This window comes from Mus caroli, chromosome 18 (assembly GCF_900094665.2).
Source record: "Mus caroli chromosome 18, CAROLI_EIJ_v1.1, whole genome shotgun sequence".
Lineage (NCBI taxonomy): Eukaryota > Metazoa > Chordata > Mammalia > Rodentia > Muridae > Mus > Mus caroli.
The window spans coordinates 50,381,629-50,397,928 of NC_034587.1; the positions used below are offsets into that span (position 1 = coordinate 50,381,629).

At 43.4% G+C, this 16,300-nt stretch overlaps 1 protein-coding gene and 1 long non-coding RNA gene across 2 annotated transcripts in view; one reads left to right on the forward strand and one right to left on the reverse strand.

Annotated features, from left to right (window-relative positions):
- The window catches only part of Prdm6 (PR/SET domain 6), a 102,395-nt gene that overhangs the window by 3,640 nt on the left and 82,455 nt on the right, over window positions 1-16,300 (forward strand). The window contains exon 3 of the mRNA XM_021150657.2: window positions 5,919-6,226. Within this exon, the coding sequence (XP_021006316.1) occupies window positions 5,919-6,226 (308 nt within the window). The remainder of the gene's footprint in view (window positions 1-5,918; window positions 6,227-16,300) is intronic.
- On the reverse strand, window positions 3,506-5,845 carry LOC110284775. The gene is made up of 3 exons (XR_002376981.1): window positions 5,801-5,845; window positions 5,295-5,566; window positions 3,506-5,046 (listed from the first exon to the last, which is right to left on the reverse strand). It is a non-coding gene; the product is annotated as an uncharacterized LOC110284775 (long non-coding RNA).

The window sequence follows — 16,300 nt, forward strand, 5'->3', positions numbered from 1 at the left end:
TCTCTCTCTCTCTCTCTCTCTCTCTCTCTCTCTCTCTCTCTCCATTTCTCTTTAAACTTATTTTTTTTTGTAAAGTTAAAGCAATCATTTAGCATAGCATCCCTTTGTAACTTTGTATTTAAAGTAGCGTTTAGTCTCTTCTCTCTTCTCTTAGTAGGCAAAAAAGAACCTTCACGTTTCTTCTCTTCCTTTTGCCCATGGTTAGTAATGTGCGCTGGCCACACCTTAAGACTCTGTTTGGCACAAGTGGCAGATGCCATGGTCAATGTGCTTGTAGCTCTTTCCTACCAGATTTTCAGTCATGCCAAACACTCGTTAGCCCAAGTGAGCTCCTTCTGTAGGTTCCTGCTATTGACCTGACTGCAAGGGATTGAGGAGACAGACTTTGCACCAAAGCTCTCAGGGTGTTGCTTGCTGCCCTCTCCCTTAAAAGTCAAGTGTTGCGATGTGTAATCCATACACAGCCCTTCTTTGCTGCTGGGTTGCCTGAACCCTTGGGGCTGCATCCCAGTGGTCTCTTCTCCAGTTCTGGGCAGCTGAAGTGTTTTCTGAGCCCTTATTAGTACTCCTGGAGGATGCTGAGAGGCAGTCATTGGGCATGTCTGGAGTATGAGTAGAGAATCCCTGATCATCTCCACAGAGTTAGCTTTTCATAATTTCTTTGGTGAAGACCGACTGGCTACATACTGAGAAGTAGGCTGGAAATGAACCTGTTCTGGTATCAAGGCATAGAGTTGGGTCATGCTATACTTTCTCAGCGTCGGGATGGGGATGCTTTTGAACCTTTCTGATTTAGGAAAGTACTTCCATGGCAGGGAACGGTTTTGGGAACCATGGCTGTGCAAGGGTTGCAGGCTTCGTTGTTGGCAGCTTCCTATTCGCCAAAGATTTGGGGAAGAGTAGTGAAGGATTCGTGTGCATTGTTTTGCAGGGTGCTGTACTGGGGGATGGGGAAACTCACGTGTTTCTAACTTAATCCTAATCTCTCCCTGCTTCATTGTTGGAGCACTTCTTGAGAAGCTGTGAGTTCTTAGTGCCAAGAACACACACCCTGTTTTACTCCCATCTAGTATATTGGCAAGCGACTCAGACCTGGTTCCCTGGGAGAAGAGACTTCAGTGTTGGTGTGCAGGCTTATTATATTGTTCTATTTTTCTTTTTCTTGAATTTTTTTGTATACAGGCCCGACCCCACCTCGTAACACACATGATTTAGCTATTTTACATCATTCTTTATCCAGAGCCCTGAAACTGAACATAAAGCCATATATTAGATTGAGGTTAGAAGAGGTGGCGACTGTTTATTTAAGGTGATAAAATGGTCCATCAGCAGTAATCTCCATCGATATGTGCCACCAGGAGATGAAGGATGAGGGGACAAGCCACAATTAATTGCCCTATAGTTTTGTAGGAGAGAGTAGAGCCAGCCCAGACCCGCTTCGATCTTCTCTCGCTGCTCCTATTCATCATCTCTGCCTTGTATATGGCGGCCTCGCAGGGGCAGAGGGCGGCCAGGTTTATCTCCGTGCAATATTCTCTCACCCTCACACCCTGGCGCTCTCATTTAATTTATTAATACAGTCACCAGGAGACAAATAAAATCCACATTTTCTCCCTCCCTCCTTTTTTTCTCTCCCCCTTTGTCTCTTTCATTGGTTCCTGGGCCAAGCCAGCAGGCTAGGCTGAGAAAGCCCAGGGGTTTTTTGCATGCTGCCGGCAGCCAGAATCTTTAGAGCATCCCAGGCAGCCAGAATCTTCAGAGCATCCCAAAGAGCTAGGCCATGACCACGGGGCTTTTCTTCCTGGGGGCCATCCCTGGGAGCCCTTCGAGGCTAGAAGCTGGATGAGGCCTTTAAACAGAATCCTTCGGAGGGGAAGGCATATCTGGTCAGCTGTGCATCACTCTTTGTCAACATCCTGCATACGGGAACGCAGGGCGTGACTGAGCCCTCGAGAGTAATTCAGAGTGAGGCTCCTGGCTGGCCCGGCTGCCCCAGGACCCCCCAGGCCACCATGCCCCCTCCCCCAGGGGCTTTGGACTCTGAGTTGCCAGCAGGCGGCACTCCGGGGACCGATCAATGCCTCCTGGCCCCTCAAGGCTTGGCCTTCTTGGCCTAAGGGCTGCGACCCTGTCTGCCGCTCAGAAGGATTTACAGCCTGAGCGGTATGGCTCAGCAGGCTTCTAAGTTACTCTTCGGTTTTCTTAACTGAGGGATGGAAGAACGGAGGTGGCTTCTGCCTAGTGTGGAGTAAGCCTAGTGTGGAGACACTCCCGGACAAAGCTTTGTGGAGAGAGCCCTACTGGTGCCCACACTCACCTCTCAGCAAGCCCCCTGAAATGTTTCACCTTTCCTTAAAATGAGAAAATAGACTCGCTGTTCTGCTTCATATAGTGTTCATTTGAAGTGCTGGGTTTTTTTTTTGTTTTGTTTTGTTTTGTTTTGTTTTTTGTTTAATAGTACATGTAGTTGAAAACAACAACAACAAAAAACCTCTGAAAACATTCACACAGTAAGAAGGATTGAAATGAAGTGAAGGCCTGTGGGCAAGAGCCAGTAACCCACCTTCACCCTCTTTCCTTCCTCACACCCACTAGGCAGATGTGCTCCCAAAGAGATCTTGCTGTAATTCCATACTGCACAGTGACATTTGAAAACATCGTGTGTATAACTGTAAACTTGTACAAAAATACCTGATTCTTAAGGCCTGGACTGCCTTAAGAAGGGAGAAGTTAGAGGACCTAGCTGGTTTCTCTTTCAAACCGTTCTATGTGGGTGTTTGTGGCTCACAGGCTAGAAAACACTATGTTTGCCAACTTGTGACTGTGTGTCAATCTCGAGAAAAAAGTCACTTGTTTAAAACTTCCCCAGGCTCCTCTGGGGCCCTGAGACAGGTTAGAAATAAATATTTTTCAGTCCAAGAGATTTTGCATGCGGTAAAAAATGTTGGAGACAAGACATAACTTTATTTTGATGGTAACTGCTCAACTTTTCTGGCAGAAATATTTTTACATTTTTATTAAGACACATATTAAGTGAGCTAATTAGCCTGGATGAGGCTTGTCCACTTTTCACTTGTAGGATATAGTCTTCTAGATCTGGGGGGAGCCTTAGGGTTTTTTGTTTGTTTTTTGTTTTTGTTTTTTGGGCTTTTTTTTGTTTTTGTTTTTGTTTTGTTTTTTGTTTGTTTGTTTTGTATACTACAAAATGCTACTTTTAAAGTATGCTGTGGAGAACAATCAAACCTACCTAACACACTGAACAGGGAGGGCTTCAGAAATGAGTTAGCTGTCATTCATTCCAAATATGATTGAAGTGTGCTTCTTGTCTTTCGTGGGGGCAGTGACTGGAGTTAATTGCTTCTAATCGGTTTATCCACATACATGATGCGATGCTACGTGTAGAGACGTGGGAGATGATAGAACTTTTGGCACAGGCTATTAGGTAGTGAGGTTCCCCCGCCCCTCTGTCTCTCAGTCTTTACTTAATTGAATGAACCAGAAAAGAAAATCAGTCAAGTACTCCCTGGGTGACTTATATTTATTTTCATGGGCACGTTGCCTTTTCTCATTGTCATTTTTTAAGAGCTGTTTTTTTTTTTTCCCCCTCAGGTGGTGAAAGGTCATTTTAACGTGTCTGTGAAAGCAGACATCTTGAAATTATGGGTGCTGGCTATTTACTTTCCTATTCTTGTACTTTAGCTCCCTCAAGCCCATGAGTGTGGAATAGAGCACTACCTCTATAACTATAACTCAATCATGCCCGAGTTCTTTTCCTGGCCCCCACATGGTTACATCAGTAAACTCTTTCAATTCTATTGATCGAGTCATGAGTTGGTATATAAAATTCTCCTTGCCCTCATTAGTCTTCCTCAGTCTCTGCCTTTGAAGGCTGTGGAGTCAGGCAGAGTGAAATCTTTCTGCTGTCTCTTTCCAGTTTCTTGGCCCTTGGTTCAGTAGCAGTGTTCTCAAAAAGTCTTTTGCTTCATCTACAAAAATGGGAATTGTGGCACTTAGATACCAGAGTGGCAGTTTGCTGCAAGGCAGGCACATGGCACATAGAAGGTACTGGGACAGGGGGTAATATTGTTGTCCTTTTGTTTCTGCGGTGTCGTCTTCGTGTTGTTGTTCACAAGTAAAGGCATGAGAGGCTGAGTGAAAAAGAGATGTGTTTCTGAAGAGTTGGGGTGAGTGTCACCCACTTCCGCATCTAGGCCCTGGGGTCAAAGGTGGAGTCTTGAAAAATCCTCACATTAGCCTGGGATGCTGAAGAAGGAGAGTTATCTTGGTGTTAAGGGAGGCACAGAGGCATATCTGAAGAAACAGGGTGTTGGTCCTCCAAGAAGTCTTGTAGACAGCCACCAAGGAGTTGTAACCAACAGGTTTCCTCACTCTTTGGGCAATCGTAGCTGGAACAGAGTGGCTGCTCACTGAGGGGAGGACTGACCTGGAAGCACCTCTGGTCAGATAGGATGCTCACATAGTCAACCATTGATACTGCAATTGTCCTGGCAAGGGTTCTTTATTCTGGGTTGTGACTGAATGTTCCTTGTAGAGAACCCTTCCCTTATAGCACGTTTCTTGGGTGGTTCACAGTTTCAGCATAGACAAGGCACATTTGGAGTCATCTACAAGGGCTAATTGCCATGGAGACAAGGGGGAAGGTGCCAAGAAGCTGAGAGAGCAACTCAGGTACCCTGCTACCGGGCTCTTACCATCTCCACCAGCACAAGAGCCCCAAGTGATAGGGTCAGTGCTACAGGGCTCCGCAGCAGAATAACCCTGGGCGTCCCCAGGGAGGCTGGACTCAGGAGGTTGAGTCGCAGAGGCTGGAGTCCTCTGCAGAGGCCTGCTGCACCAGGGAGCAGACACAGCGGCTCCGCCAGGCCCATTAATAACCCTTAGGCTCTGCGATTCCGACAGCGTGATCGCTGAAAGCTTAGTTCCTAGTGGCTGCCTGGCCTTTTCCGCCTAGGTCCAGTCAAACGACACTGGGTGCCCTGGAGCAGCGTGCCTGGAGTGTAGGAATCTCCTTGTGTGACGTCTGCCCTGGGGGAAAGTCAGGAACAGCTTCAGCAACAGCTTCAAATAACATAATCTCATTTAATTTGGGCTCCGGCCTTCCGTCCTGCTCAATGGAATCGTTACCCCGATCATTAAAGACCCTTTACCTCGATCCTTAAACGTTCTATTTGGTTTGGTCTCTGGGAAGAACTTGTACACAATCACAACTGACATTTCCCCCTCCCGCCTCCCCCCCCCGCCCCGGTTTCCCCCTTCCCCGTTCCCCCGCTCACCTCTGATGGGTGAACTCGCTGGAGTGGGCGCTGGACAGAGACTGGGGTCCTAACTCCTAAAGGACCAGGATTGGAGCTTGCGCTCCCAAGGTAGTGTAGGAAGCTTCGGAGTCCAGTGTTTGTACCTGTCACTCCGGCTTTGATAGCCGAAGAGCGGCATCAAGTACACTATCTTAGTCATCCGTGCACTATCTGCGACTTTGTGAGATAAATGGTCGGATGAGAGACAGACTTCTTCAGGGAGAGAAGATAAGCACACCCTGAGACACTGGCTAGAGGGAAGGCAAAAGAACGAGTATTGGGTAGAGAGATGCAGGCAAGCTGGACGGGAAGCAAAAGTCGCGGTCTTGCACACCTGGTTAGCCAAACCTAGCATGTAAGCCTTGCGTGGATCTTAGTAGGCGTATTTGAGTGTTCCAAGTCCCCAGGAGGTGGCACAAGTCCCTTCCCCACTCCCTGTGGCGTTGGCGCCCTTCTGGTGTCCCATTCCCCAACAGGTGACTTACCTGCTGCAGTTTAGGGAGTTTCCCGAGGATCACCCTGTCTCCCCCCCCCCCACCCCACCCCCCAAAAAAAGACCAGGTTAACGTTCTCCCTTCCCTCCTTCCCCGGTGTCACCCACAGGTTGCGACATGTGCGCGGACAACCGTAACGGGGAGTGCCCCATGCACGGGCCACTGCACTCGCTGCGCAGGCTCGTGGGCACCAGCAGCGCGGCCGCCGCTGCACCCCCGCCGGAGCTGCCCGAGTGGCTTCGGGATCTGCCGCGGGAGGTATGCCTGTGTACCAGCACGGTGCCAGGTCTGGCGTACGGCATCTGTGCGGCGCAGAGGATCCAGCAGGGCACCTGGATTGGGCCCTTCCAGGGCGTGCTCCTGTCCCCGGAGAAAGTGCAGACCGGCGTAGTGAGGAACACGCAGCACCTCTGGGAGGTAAGCTGCCCGAGCTGATCACCCAGCCTGGGCCTGGTCTCAGGACTTCACCCTCGGCCCCTGGAAACTCACCCTATCCCCACCCTCAGCCCCACTGGTGTAGAGAATACATTCCCCTGTCCCGTGGAGGACTGACGTCAGAAGTTCCAGCAGGAGGGATGCTGGACGAGTGTGACTTGCCACGGGAACTGTTGGCTCTGGAAATCAGCCACTTTAACCTGCCTCGGTTCGAACTGTAAAGGATTAGCCCCTCGGGCTTCTAAATCTTCAGGACAAAAGGAACCAGCCAAACACTCAGAGATTGAGCAGGGGCAGAGGTAGAGTAGAGCCAGGTGACCTTTATGCTAGGTTCCCAGCTCCTCCCATAGGTCTCTGTGCCTGGAGCGGCAGCAGAGAGAGGGCAGAGTTAGGGTAATTTTCTCAAATGAAAACAAGTTTATGTAGATAAGGTGGAGTGCTTGCTTGCCAAGTAAGAAGGAGTTGTTTCTCAGCAGCACTTAAACCGGAAGGTTGTGAGAACGCCTTTAATTCTAGCACTAGGAAGGTAGAGACAGGAGGGTCAGAAAAGTCACTTGGGCCAACATAGCAATTTTGGGGCCAGTTTTAGGTCTCCTAAAACTTCTTTTTCTTATAAGTGTTGAATGTGAGAGACCAACATGTTCTAAAACTTTGAAAGTACCCAACCTCCTTGGTGAATGATATTGTAAATCAAAACTTAAAAGATTTGGTTTCTCTTCTGACAAAGTGAAATTGTACAGCTTTCAACCAAGTAGATTATCAAAACATGAGAGGTAATGGCATTTTGGTATAAATGAATCTCGACTATTATCTTAAAATAGTGTGTCTGAAAAAGCCCTAACCTGGAGCTGCTTGATTATTGAGGTCCATTCCGGAAGAGCCGGGATTATAATTAGTTATGAAATATTAGATACAGGAGCACAGATGCTGAGGTAATGGGAATCTTTGGCCAGGCAAACTAACGGAGGAGGAATCATCAGAAAAGTCAGGTCCTTAATTGCTGGGGACCAGGTTCTCTTTAGTGCACTTTGGTAGAGTGCTGTCTCAGTAACAGTGTGCTTTCTGGCTACGTGTGGCTCAAAGGCTTGTCAATGTGACCGCTCTTGGGGTGAGCTGTCCCACTAAAACTTCCAATATCATCATCCACTTATATATTTGTTGGGTTCCCTCTGGCCCAGGAGAGGGTGCTGTGGAAAACAGAGCCATCATCCAGAACCCTCACCACGTGACTACTGGGGTCAGGGGGCCAAGGGCTTTGTCTTCAAAGTCTCCCTTGATGGAGGAGAAATGGCCAAGAGAGCCTGCAGCCCAGCAACCCAAGGTGAGACCTGGGCAGCCCATGAGCCTCCTACTCTGTAGTTACCCACTGAGTTCTGGATCCAGTTTCCTGATCACTCCTAAACATTTTTGGGAAAGCAGTCAGACACTTTTTGCCTTTCTGGATGGAATCCTTGAGTGAGGAGGGGAAGGGGGGCATATTTATGTCATTAAATGAGGCTTTTCTTAAAAAACAAACAACTGACAACAGGAAAGTTCAGAGACGGAACGAGTAAAACAGGGCAGGAGAAAGGGGCTTGCCACTTAACTACTTGGAGGTAAAAGTTAGAGCTATTGCGTAGCAAAACTGACAAGCAGGACATAATGAGCCCACAGATGGCTTGGACACCTTCCTCGATGGTTTTCCTGTCTCGCTAATTCAGTTGTAACCTCCTGTGCGCTTTAAAGTTTATGATGTCCACCCATGCACCCTGCAGGCCCCAGCGCTGTTATTAAGGACTCCACTATCACATTGTTAAAGGCCTGCTGATGCCTCCCAGGGGAACCACGGAGCAGTCCTGGTACAGATATGTTCTATCTGAAAATGTGAAAGTGAATCCCGTGTTCTTGCCCTCTGATGCTTGACTATTTTTAGACTTTGGGGAGGACAAAGCTATAAATGTGGGGAAAAAAATAGTTCTTTTTTTTTTTTTCCTAGAAGGCTCTGAGTGATTGCGATGTTGGCAAGAAGCCACTACACATACAGACTTCGACAATACATATTAACATTGAGAACTATGGGACTTTTCTGTTATGCTTTTGATGAGTACATGATGGGGGAAGAATTTTGTTATAGTAATAGGATGGTTTTTCTTTTTTTTCCTTGATATCTCCATGGATTTAAAGTGAGTTTCACCTGTTGTTTGGGTTATGTGAGTTGAGTGTATTAGGAAGATATATAAAGTTAGTTCTTTGTGTAAAAAAAAAAAAAAGAAGTCTACTAGGTTTGTGCTTGAGTGATCTATAGGCTTCTACTCCTGTTTCGGAACACAATCTAATTTTTATCAGTCCTCTATAATAATAATTAGGATGACATACATTTGGCAGACTGAGGGGATATTAAAATTTCAGCCATGTAAAACGTCTCCTGAGAGATGGTAAAAAATGTGACTGGCTGGGGTTATTTAGTGGCAGTAACTATTTGGAGTGACAGAACACTTTTTAAGATAGGCATAGACTTTTATTGTATAATTACTTTTAAGATAGGAAGTATGAATGTCTGGGAATGTAGCTCAGTCGATAGAGTGTTTGTGCACAATGTATGAGAGCCTGAGTTTGATCTCTAGCACAATATAAAACTAGGCATTCTGTGGGAGGCAGAAAAGAACCGGGCATTAAGGCCAGCCTCAGCTACAAAGGAAGTTTGAGGACAGCCTAGGCTATGTGAGACCCTGTTGTAACAAAACATTAAAATAAATAAATAAATAATGACTTAATAATTTTAAGCCTCGTGATTTATGAGACATAATCATTTGAGTCAAAAATCACTTTTAATAACAGGGAAGCATAAACATTAAATTGCCCTTTAAATTTTTAGACTTCAAGTCTGCATTCTATTTATTCTGAAAAAGTTTACTTGTTGTTTATATCAGATAGAATATGTGGGCGGAGTCCACTAGAGATCTTCACAGGAAAGGCTTCACAATAATTTTTTTTTTTTAGTGACTCACACAATAATTATTCACTTAAATAATATGTTAGACACCTGAAATATCAGGGTGACCTGAAGCAGATTTCCAAGACAGTTAAAAGGGATTGAATGGTGGCTCCATCCTTTTAAAAGCCAACGGCTCTCATTCTTCTGTCTTCTCTCCAGTCATCGGCTGAAGGAACGTCTTCCTGCTTAGAATTCAATGCTCAGGTCCTGATGGATCTCTGCAGGGTTGCTTATCTTTATTTCAGTACAATAAATGGGTGGCTGACTTTCCCCATTACCGTTTCTGAGCAGGTGATGGATTCTTGTTTCGGTTTACAGCTCATTGTATGATTCTGCCTCTGTCCTCTACTGTACACGTGAAGGTTAGGATGGGAACAAACCAACTCACATCTCTTACTCCTTTTGATTAGTCATTAAAAGCTTCGCTTTGCTCATAGAAGAGTTGCTAAGCATTTGGTGGGCATGACCACAGAGAGTTTGTTTGTAAGCGTGCTGCCAAACATTTTTTTAGGTTAATATTTTCCTTGTGTATAATCCCAACAGTTCAAAACGCAGCAACAGAACGTGAAACAGTGTTGTATTCTTCAAAGTGTTTTGACTCCTTACGTTTTCATGAGGAGTGGTCTTCTCCCCCCTCAGTAATGATCTAAGATTATTAATTTTTTCCAGTTTAAAGAGATTAGCAAGCTAACCAAAACTTTTTTTTAAAATCTAAATTAGTCTTTTTTTTTTTTTTAATATTTTGGCCAGTTTCTTTTGGAATTAGGATTTTAATGTGTTTTGAGAAATAATATGTTTAGATACTTTAAATCAAAAAGATTACAGAAAACATTAAACAGCCCTTTGCTGGCATATATCGATTCTAACAAGACTTGGACTCCAGCTTTAATTCTATTTGGATGTACAGGGGTGGGGGCGGGGTGAAGTGGAGGGGAGTCTCTCTGACCATTCAAAGAAAACAGACTCTTTCTCAGCAGTTATGACTCGTAGATGAGAGTGAGATAACTTTATCCTAATGTGTTTTCTAATGAAAAAGTGAAAAGGCACAGTTGATTCCAACATTTATGAAAACATTATCTTGGTTATTAATGTGTTCTTTTCCCTTGAGATAAATTAATCTAGTTGTATATGGTTTCCTCTTTCTGTTTAACATCAGAATTTAATATGACTAGACCTGAGGAATGCACACAGTGTATACTTAGCCTTCTGCTGGAGTAAAATACAAAAGTTTAAAATAAAGTTATAATTCAAGATAAGCTACAGTTACACCTTTCAACTCAAGGTCTGATTTGACAAGAAAGTTTAGCAATAATGACAAAATAAATTGTACCCATTTCAACCTAATTTTTTCCCCTTGCTAACTGAAATAATGTAGTGGCTTATTAGAATTACAGTCAAGGTATTAGACAGGAATTTAACTTTATACAGCCTGTCTTCTCCTTTGCTTGGGTAAGTCTATATGTGTCTTTTTCAATTGCCCTCTGCTTAAAGATTAACTGTTTTTTTTTCTTCAGAAAATCAAGGAGGATAGTTTAATATGGGCTTTTTGTGTGTGTGTGGTTTGATTTTGTGCCGTAATATTTCTGACATAACAAGAGTTCTGCTCAAAGTAAATGTTCTGTTTTTTTTTAAATCATTGCCATTTAGCTTAAGTCAAAAATATTAATGAAAACCAATATTAAATATATATTTCATGCCGCTAAATGTTTGCCTTTCAAAACCATCGTAGGTAATTGGTACCAGAAGGAAATGGATTGATTTTGTTTTTTTGAATGTGCTGTGAATGCTTTTTATAAATGACTCTATCATGCATACATGCACACACACACACACATACACAGTTTAGGTGTTGAAAAATCATTTTGAATCAATTCTCTTTTATTAAATTAAAATCACTTAAAATTGTTTCAGTGATAATATTGTAACTAGAAATGCCACACTGTGTTTTATGAACTCTAGCTCATTTTGGGCAATTCGCAAGACGCCAGGGGAAGACGGTTCTATAAATCTAGTTACATTGAACTAAAAATCATATTTTTCAGCAACTTATCATCTAATATGCCACTCTGTCCATTTAGCTGTAAATAAGTCAGTGTCACAGAATTCAAGTAATTTCTTCCTTGAAAATAAACCATTGTAACACGCCTGTTCCGTCTTCAGCCGTGCACCCCAACAGCTGGCCTACCTCCCTGGTGTTGCCTCATTGGATTTGAAGATGTCTTTTGTAGCGGTGCCTGTTTGATAGAGTGAGGGAGTTTTATAGTTTTACATAAACTGTAAAACCATCTGCTGCCTCCTGGAATGGTTTCCAGCATTGTGTTAAAAATCAAAGATGCAGGGCTTCATGTTGGCTCGGACAGGGTCTCTTTCTAGTCCTTTTGGTTTAGGTCTCATAACACAGTACTCTCTCTCTCCTTGGTTTTCCAAATCATTAAATGACCTACCTAAAAACAACAAATAACAACAACAACAACAACACTATTTGGAAACCCTTGATTGGCGAGGTTTCATGCAAACATACATTTGTCAGGGTGTATGTGTTAGGATTAAATGCTGTATAAGGCTGACGTATCCCATGCAGGCAGGACTATTTTTCTCATTTTATTCAGAAATTGATGTTTCTGTATTGGGAGGATTCGTCCACGAGATGAAAATGATTCACAAGTGTTTCTCGATTTAGGCTGGCATTATCTTCCTCTGCCATGGATTATTTTTTAATTCCTCTGCCTTAAAAGCAGGACATGGGAAGCAAAATCAAAATCTTAGGGGTTACTGGAAAGACGGAATCCTCTGTTCCCATCACAGCATGCTAACAAGCCGTCTGATAGAAATATTATTCTCAGAAACAGACAGAGGTGCTGGCTCAGTCCCCTGTGCAAAGTATAGCAGTTTTAATTGTTTGCGGAAAAGTTATGTGTGGCCTTAGGACCACAAATGACTGTGGTGTAATTTTATGGGTTAAACACTTCTGATGAAGTGGGAAAATCTGCACTGTATGCAGCTGGGGACTCCTTCCCAATGAAGGGAGGTCCTCTTTCTTGCAGGGATGGCTGTGAGCACATTGGTGGTGTGCAGATGTTCTAAGAAGTTGTATACAAAATTGGAGCCTGCCTCTCTTTCGATCCCTTTCTGTTTTAGAGTCATATATGCTCCAAGATTTCATGAGTTCAGACATTCCTTGTGTATTTACACAAGAAACGCAGACTCTGGTGTAAGTACTTAGCATAAAAGCCCGGGAAGCCAGAGACGGTGAGCATTTACCGCCTCCCTCAGATAAGTTACAGAATTCCATTATGCAAATTGTTACACGTGTGTGACAGAGGCTGACCTTTTGTCATGTCAGCCCTCTCAGCGTAGGCCCCAGGCTCCAGCCTAATGGCTCAAACCCTGATTTACTCACTGTAATAAGGGCAGGAGGTCGAGCTTGTCGGCTGCCTGTTCGTACTCTTCTTGGAGCCCGGTTGAAGGCTGTTAACACAAAGCTTTTCAAAGTGAATTTACAAGCAGCACCACTGACAGAGGCCAATCAGTGCACCATAAACGTCAGCGCGGTGAGACTGAGCAGTAAGTAGAGCTCTGACAGTACACTATTGGCCAGAATCAATTGGCCAAAGATTAACCAAGATGAGTAACCTTCGTCAGGAGGGCTTAGGCGAGAAGCTAAGTGTACAGGCTGCGTTTCCAGGTGGACCCCGGGATCCACCTGTTAGTGGACAAAGGAGGGCTGGGACAGCTCACGCATGCTTTAGCAAGACGAGCAGCATCCACGCTGGTATGACTGACTATTTGGGAGGTTTAAGTGTGGTAGAGCCTGCAGACTCCGAGACTTGCTTAAAAAGAACCAACCAACCACTACACCACCACCACCACCACAACAACAATAACCCCCCAAATAAAAACTGGCCCAGCCTTAGGCAATAAAAGAGAGACAAACCATTATGATATGGGTTGTCCAGGATAGAGGATGTGTTTACTCTGGTACAATTCATGACAAGGTCATTTATTCAGGTCCCAAAACTCTAGTGGTTTTTCATAAACACACAGACACAAACACGGCATTTGCTCCTCCTGAAGCTCCTGAGCACGGAACTTTTGTGGAAGTCACTAACGAGCGAGCGATCGCAGGTTGAGGGTCTGAATATCCATGAGATGCGGTTTCCCTGCGAGACGGGATGTTTTTATCATTTGGTGTAAAGACAGCCTAGACAACAATTCATTGAGCTCTGAGGGCATCAGCATTAAAATGGAGGGATCCATTAAAATGCCCTACGCAAGGATTTATAAATTAGGCAATTTCCTTGATTATTGCAATCATTTACAAAATTGATTGTTCCAGTGTGGTATAGACAGATTTTAGCAATGATCATTGACAGCGAGTGCATTTTCTGATATCTATAGCTACTGATCACTAAAGTAGGTCACTGTGCCCCCATCCTGAGGTTCCTGCTCTCAAGGTCAGGCAGATTTCCTAAGAAGCCTACTGCCGTGGACCCTTCCTCATTTGTCTCCAGAAGAGACCCACCTAGGCTCCGAGAGGAAGTGTGGGTTGTTTTCAAGGCTTACAGAGTTTGTTTATTTATTATTTTCATGATGTCACCATACTATGTGTTTTAGCCTAACCTGACATCCACTTCTCCTACCTCCTTCTCCTTCTGACTTCATAACATAATTTTTAGATTTTTACTCTGTTTAGGAAAGGGTATGGAAACTGGTGGTATGAATTACATCAGCAGCACGGAGTCTTTGATATGATGCTCATTTCAAAGGAAGTCATGTTTGCAAATTGCAGCTGCAAAAGTATTTGTTTGATTGGCAATCTGCACATCAATAATGGGTTTTATTTGTTGGTCCTCAGACTTCTAATTATCCAATAGATATATCGTGGAGTTGCTGGGTTTTAGGTCAATTAATTCTGAAAGGCGTAATAAAGATGTTGTTCCAAAGTGAGAAATGCTCAAAATGCAGCAGATTTTTTCTATACAAGAGCACACATAAGTTCACTGGTGCTTAATCACTAACCACAAACCACAAGCTGCTTTTATTCCTGAAGTATCAGTGATGGGCAAGCCAACTGTGTCTGCAGGGCTGCATCCAACGAAAGCGAGCTGTGTGGTTTATGCTTAGAATGAAGTAACTGACTTTCAGACATTTGCTTTTAATCAGTTTTCTCTTTTGAAACATCAACACAAACCAAGGCTTGTAAAATAATAACTTTAGGAGGGGGAAACCCCTGACACTGTTGTACATTCAAAAAGGGGGGGCACTGCTTTTTGCTCTGATTGTGTGTAAAATTTTGATGTCAAGGTAGTTCTCTATTGAAAAAGGAGCAGTATGACATTTCAGAAAGTTCAGGAAATCGGTGGCACTTTTCATTTATTTGGCTATCACTCCTCAATAAATCAGAAGTTCCCTTCCATTTTAGTCAGCTGAAAAACTCACTGCTTACAACTCTGATGAGAAGGCAGGATTTACACTCTCCTGCCGCAGCTTTATCTCTTTATTTTCATTTAAATAAAATTTCCCCCATAGCGTTTCTGGTTTCTGTTACGTTTTAAAAAAGCAATGTGATCACCCTTGTCTCGGTCGGGTGAATTGTGAATGAGACATGTGGTATTTCAAATGATCCTCGCAGGGCCCTCACACTATTATTTAATAAGCCATAACCTACAGTATGCATTTGTAAAATAATGTCATGGGATTAAGCCCATTTTTTATTAAAATGAACAGTGTTTTCCCCTCTGTGATAATTTTAAATTAAGGCTGCCTCCAATAACGAAGTGTCCTCTTTAGAAACGTTCGGCGTAATCTAATTCAGTAGAAACTTCTTAAGTGCCTCTTAATTGGAATCAAATTAAATGCAATCAAGGCATGTTTTCAGCACCCTGTAAAGCCCCCAAAGCTTGTTAGCCCACTCGGGGACAGTCATGTTTATCGCAGACGGACAGTGAGTTCTCTGTCTGTTCTCGAAGACAACAGAACAGCACGCAGCTCCCCAAACTCTGCAGGTTCTAAGTTAGAATGCAGCTCTGGAACCGAGGATGTAAAAAAAAATAATATATATATATATATATATATATATATATATATATATATATAAACAGAGAGAGACCTGAAAACCAATCACACGCCTAAGGAAAGCATTGAATGTCAGTTCATTGTGATGTGATGTTTCACTCTGTGAGATGGGAAAAAAAATCTCAGCAGTAAGTTTTAAGATAGCATAAATGGACTTTTGCATTAAAAGTAATTAGTGTGCATCATAAGAATTCAAATCATACAAGACTACACACAGAACTGATGGCTTTCATAGTGGCCTCTGAAGGAGAGCTTAGTACTCGAATATGCATTTATTTTATATAGAATCACTGTTGTGGAGAGAGAGATGTTTGAACTATGTCCTTGATACTGCAAACAACATCTGTATAGCAGCACACAGTGGGACCGTTCTCACAGACAACATCTGTATAGCAGCACACAGTGGGACCATTCTCACAGACTCTCCCACGGACGTTTAGATTTGGTTCACAGTGAGCAGATTTTGATTTCAAGTCTAGTCTCAGGCGCCCATCACGCTACCTCTCTTGGTGAGAACTTTAGTTCAAAGTCTGCAGACCCTTTGATATCACAGAAACACTTCCGATGTTTAAATATGTTTTATGGCAGGCACCCTTAAAAAAAACAGGGACCTTTTCAGTCCTGTAAGGAAACTGTAGTAGTCTTCTAAGAAGGGGGGCACTCTCTTTCCTGTACAAGAAGGGACTAACAACAACAACATCTTAAAAAAAACAAAAACAAAAGCATCAAGATGTTTTGAAATGCTCTTTTAAAATATGAAGAGTTGAATTTACATAGTTATGTACTAAGAAACTCCTTACTCTCTCTCTGTATTAATCAGTATAATGGATTAGTGTGCTGTATAGATCAAAGGGAAAATAGGTTGCACTTTTGTGCAGCAGTTGAGGAATTTTTTTTTCCACTTTCAGTTGTATTTTAGTAGTAAGTTTTGCCTCTAGTATATGCTACACAGATATAAAATAGTTTGGGCCTGGATAGAGCAAAAGGTCAAAGTATCGTACATTTGA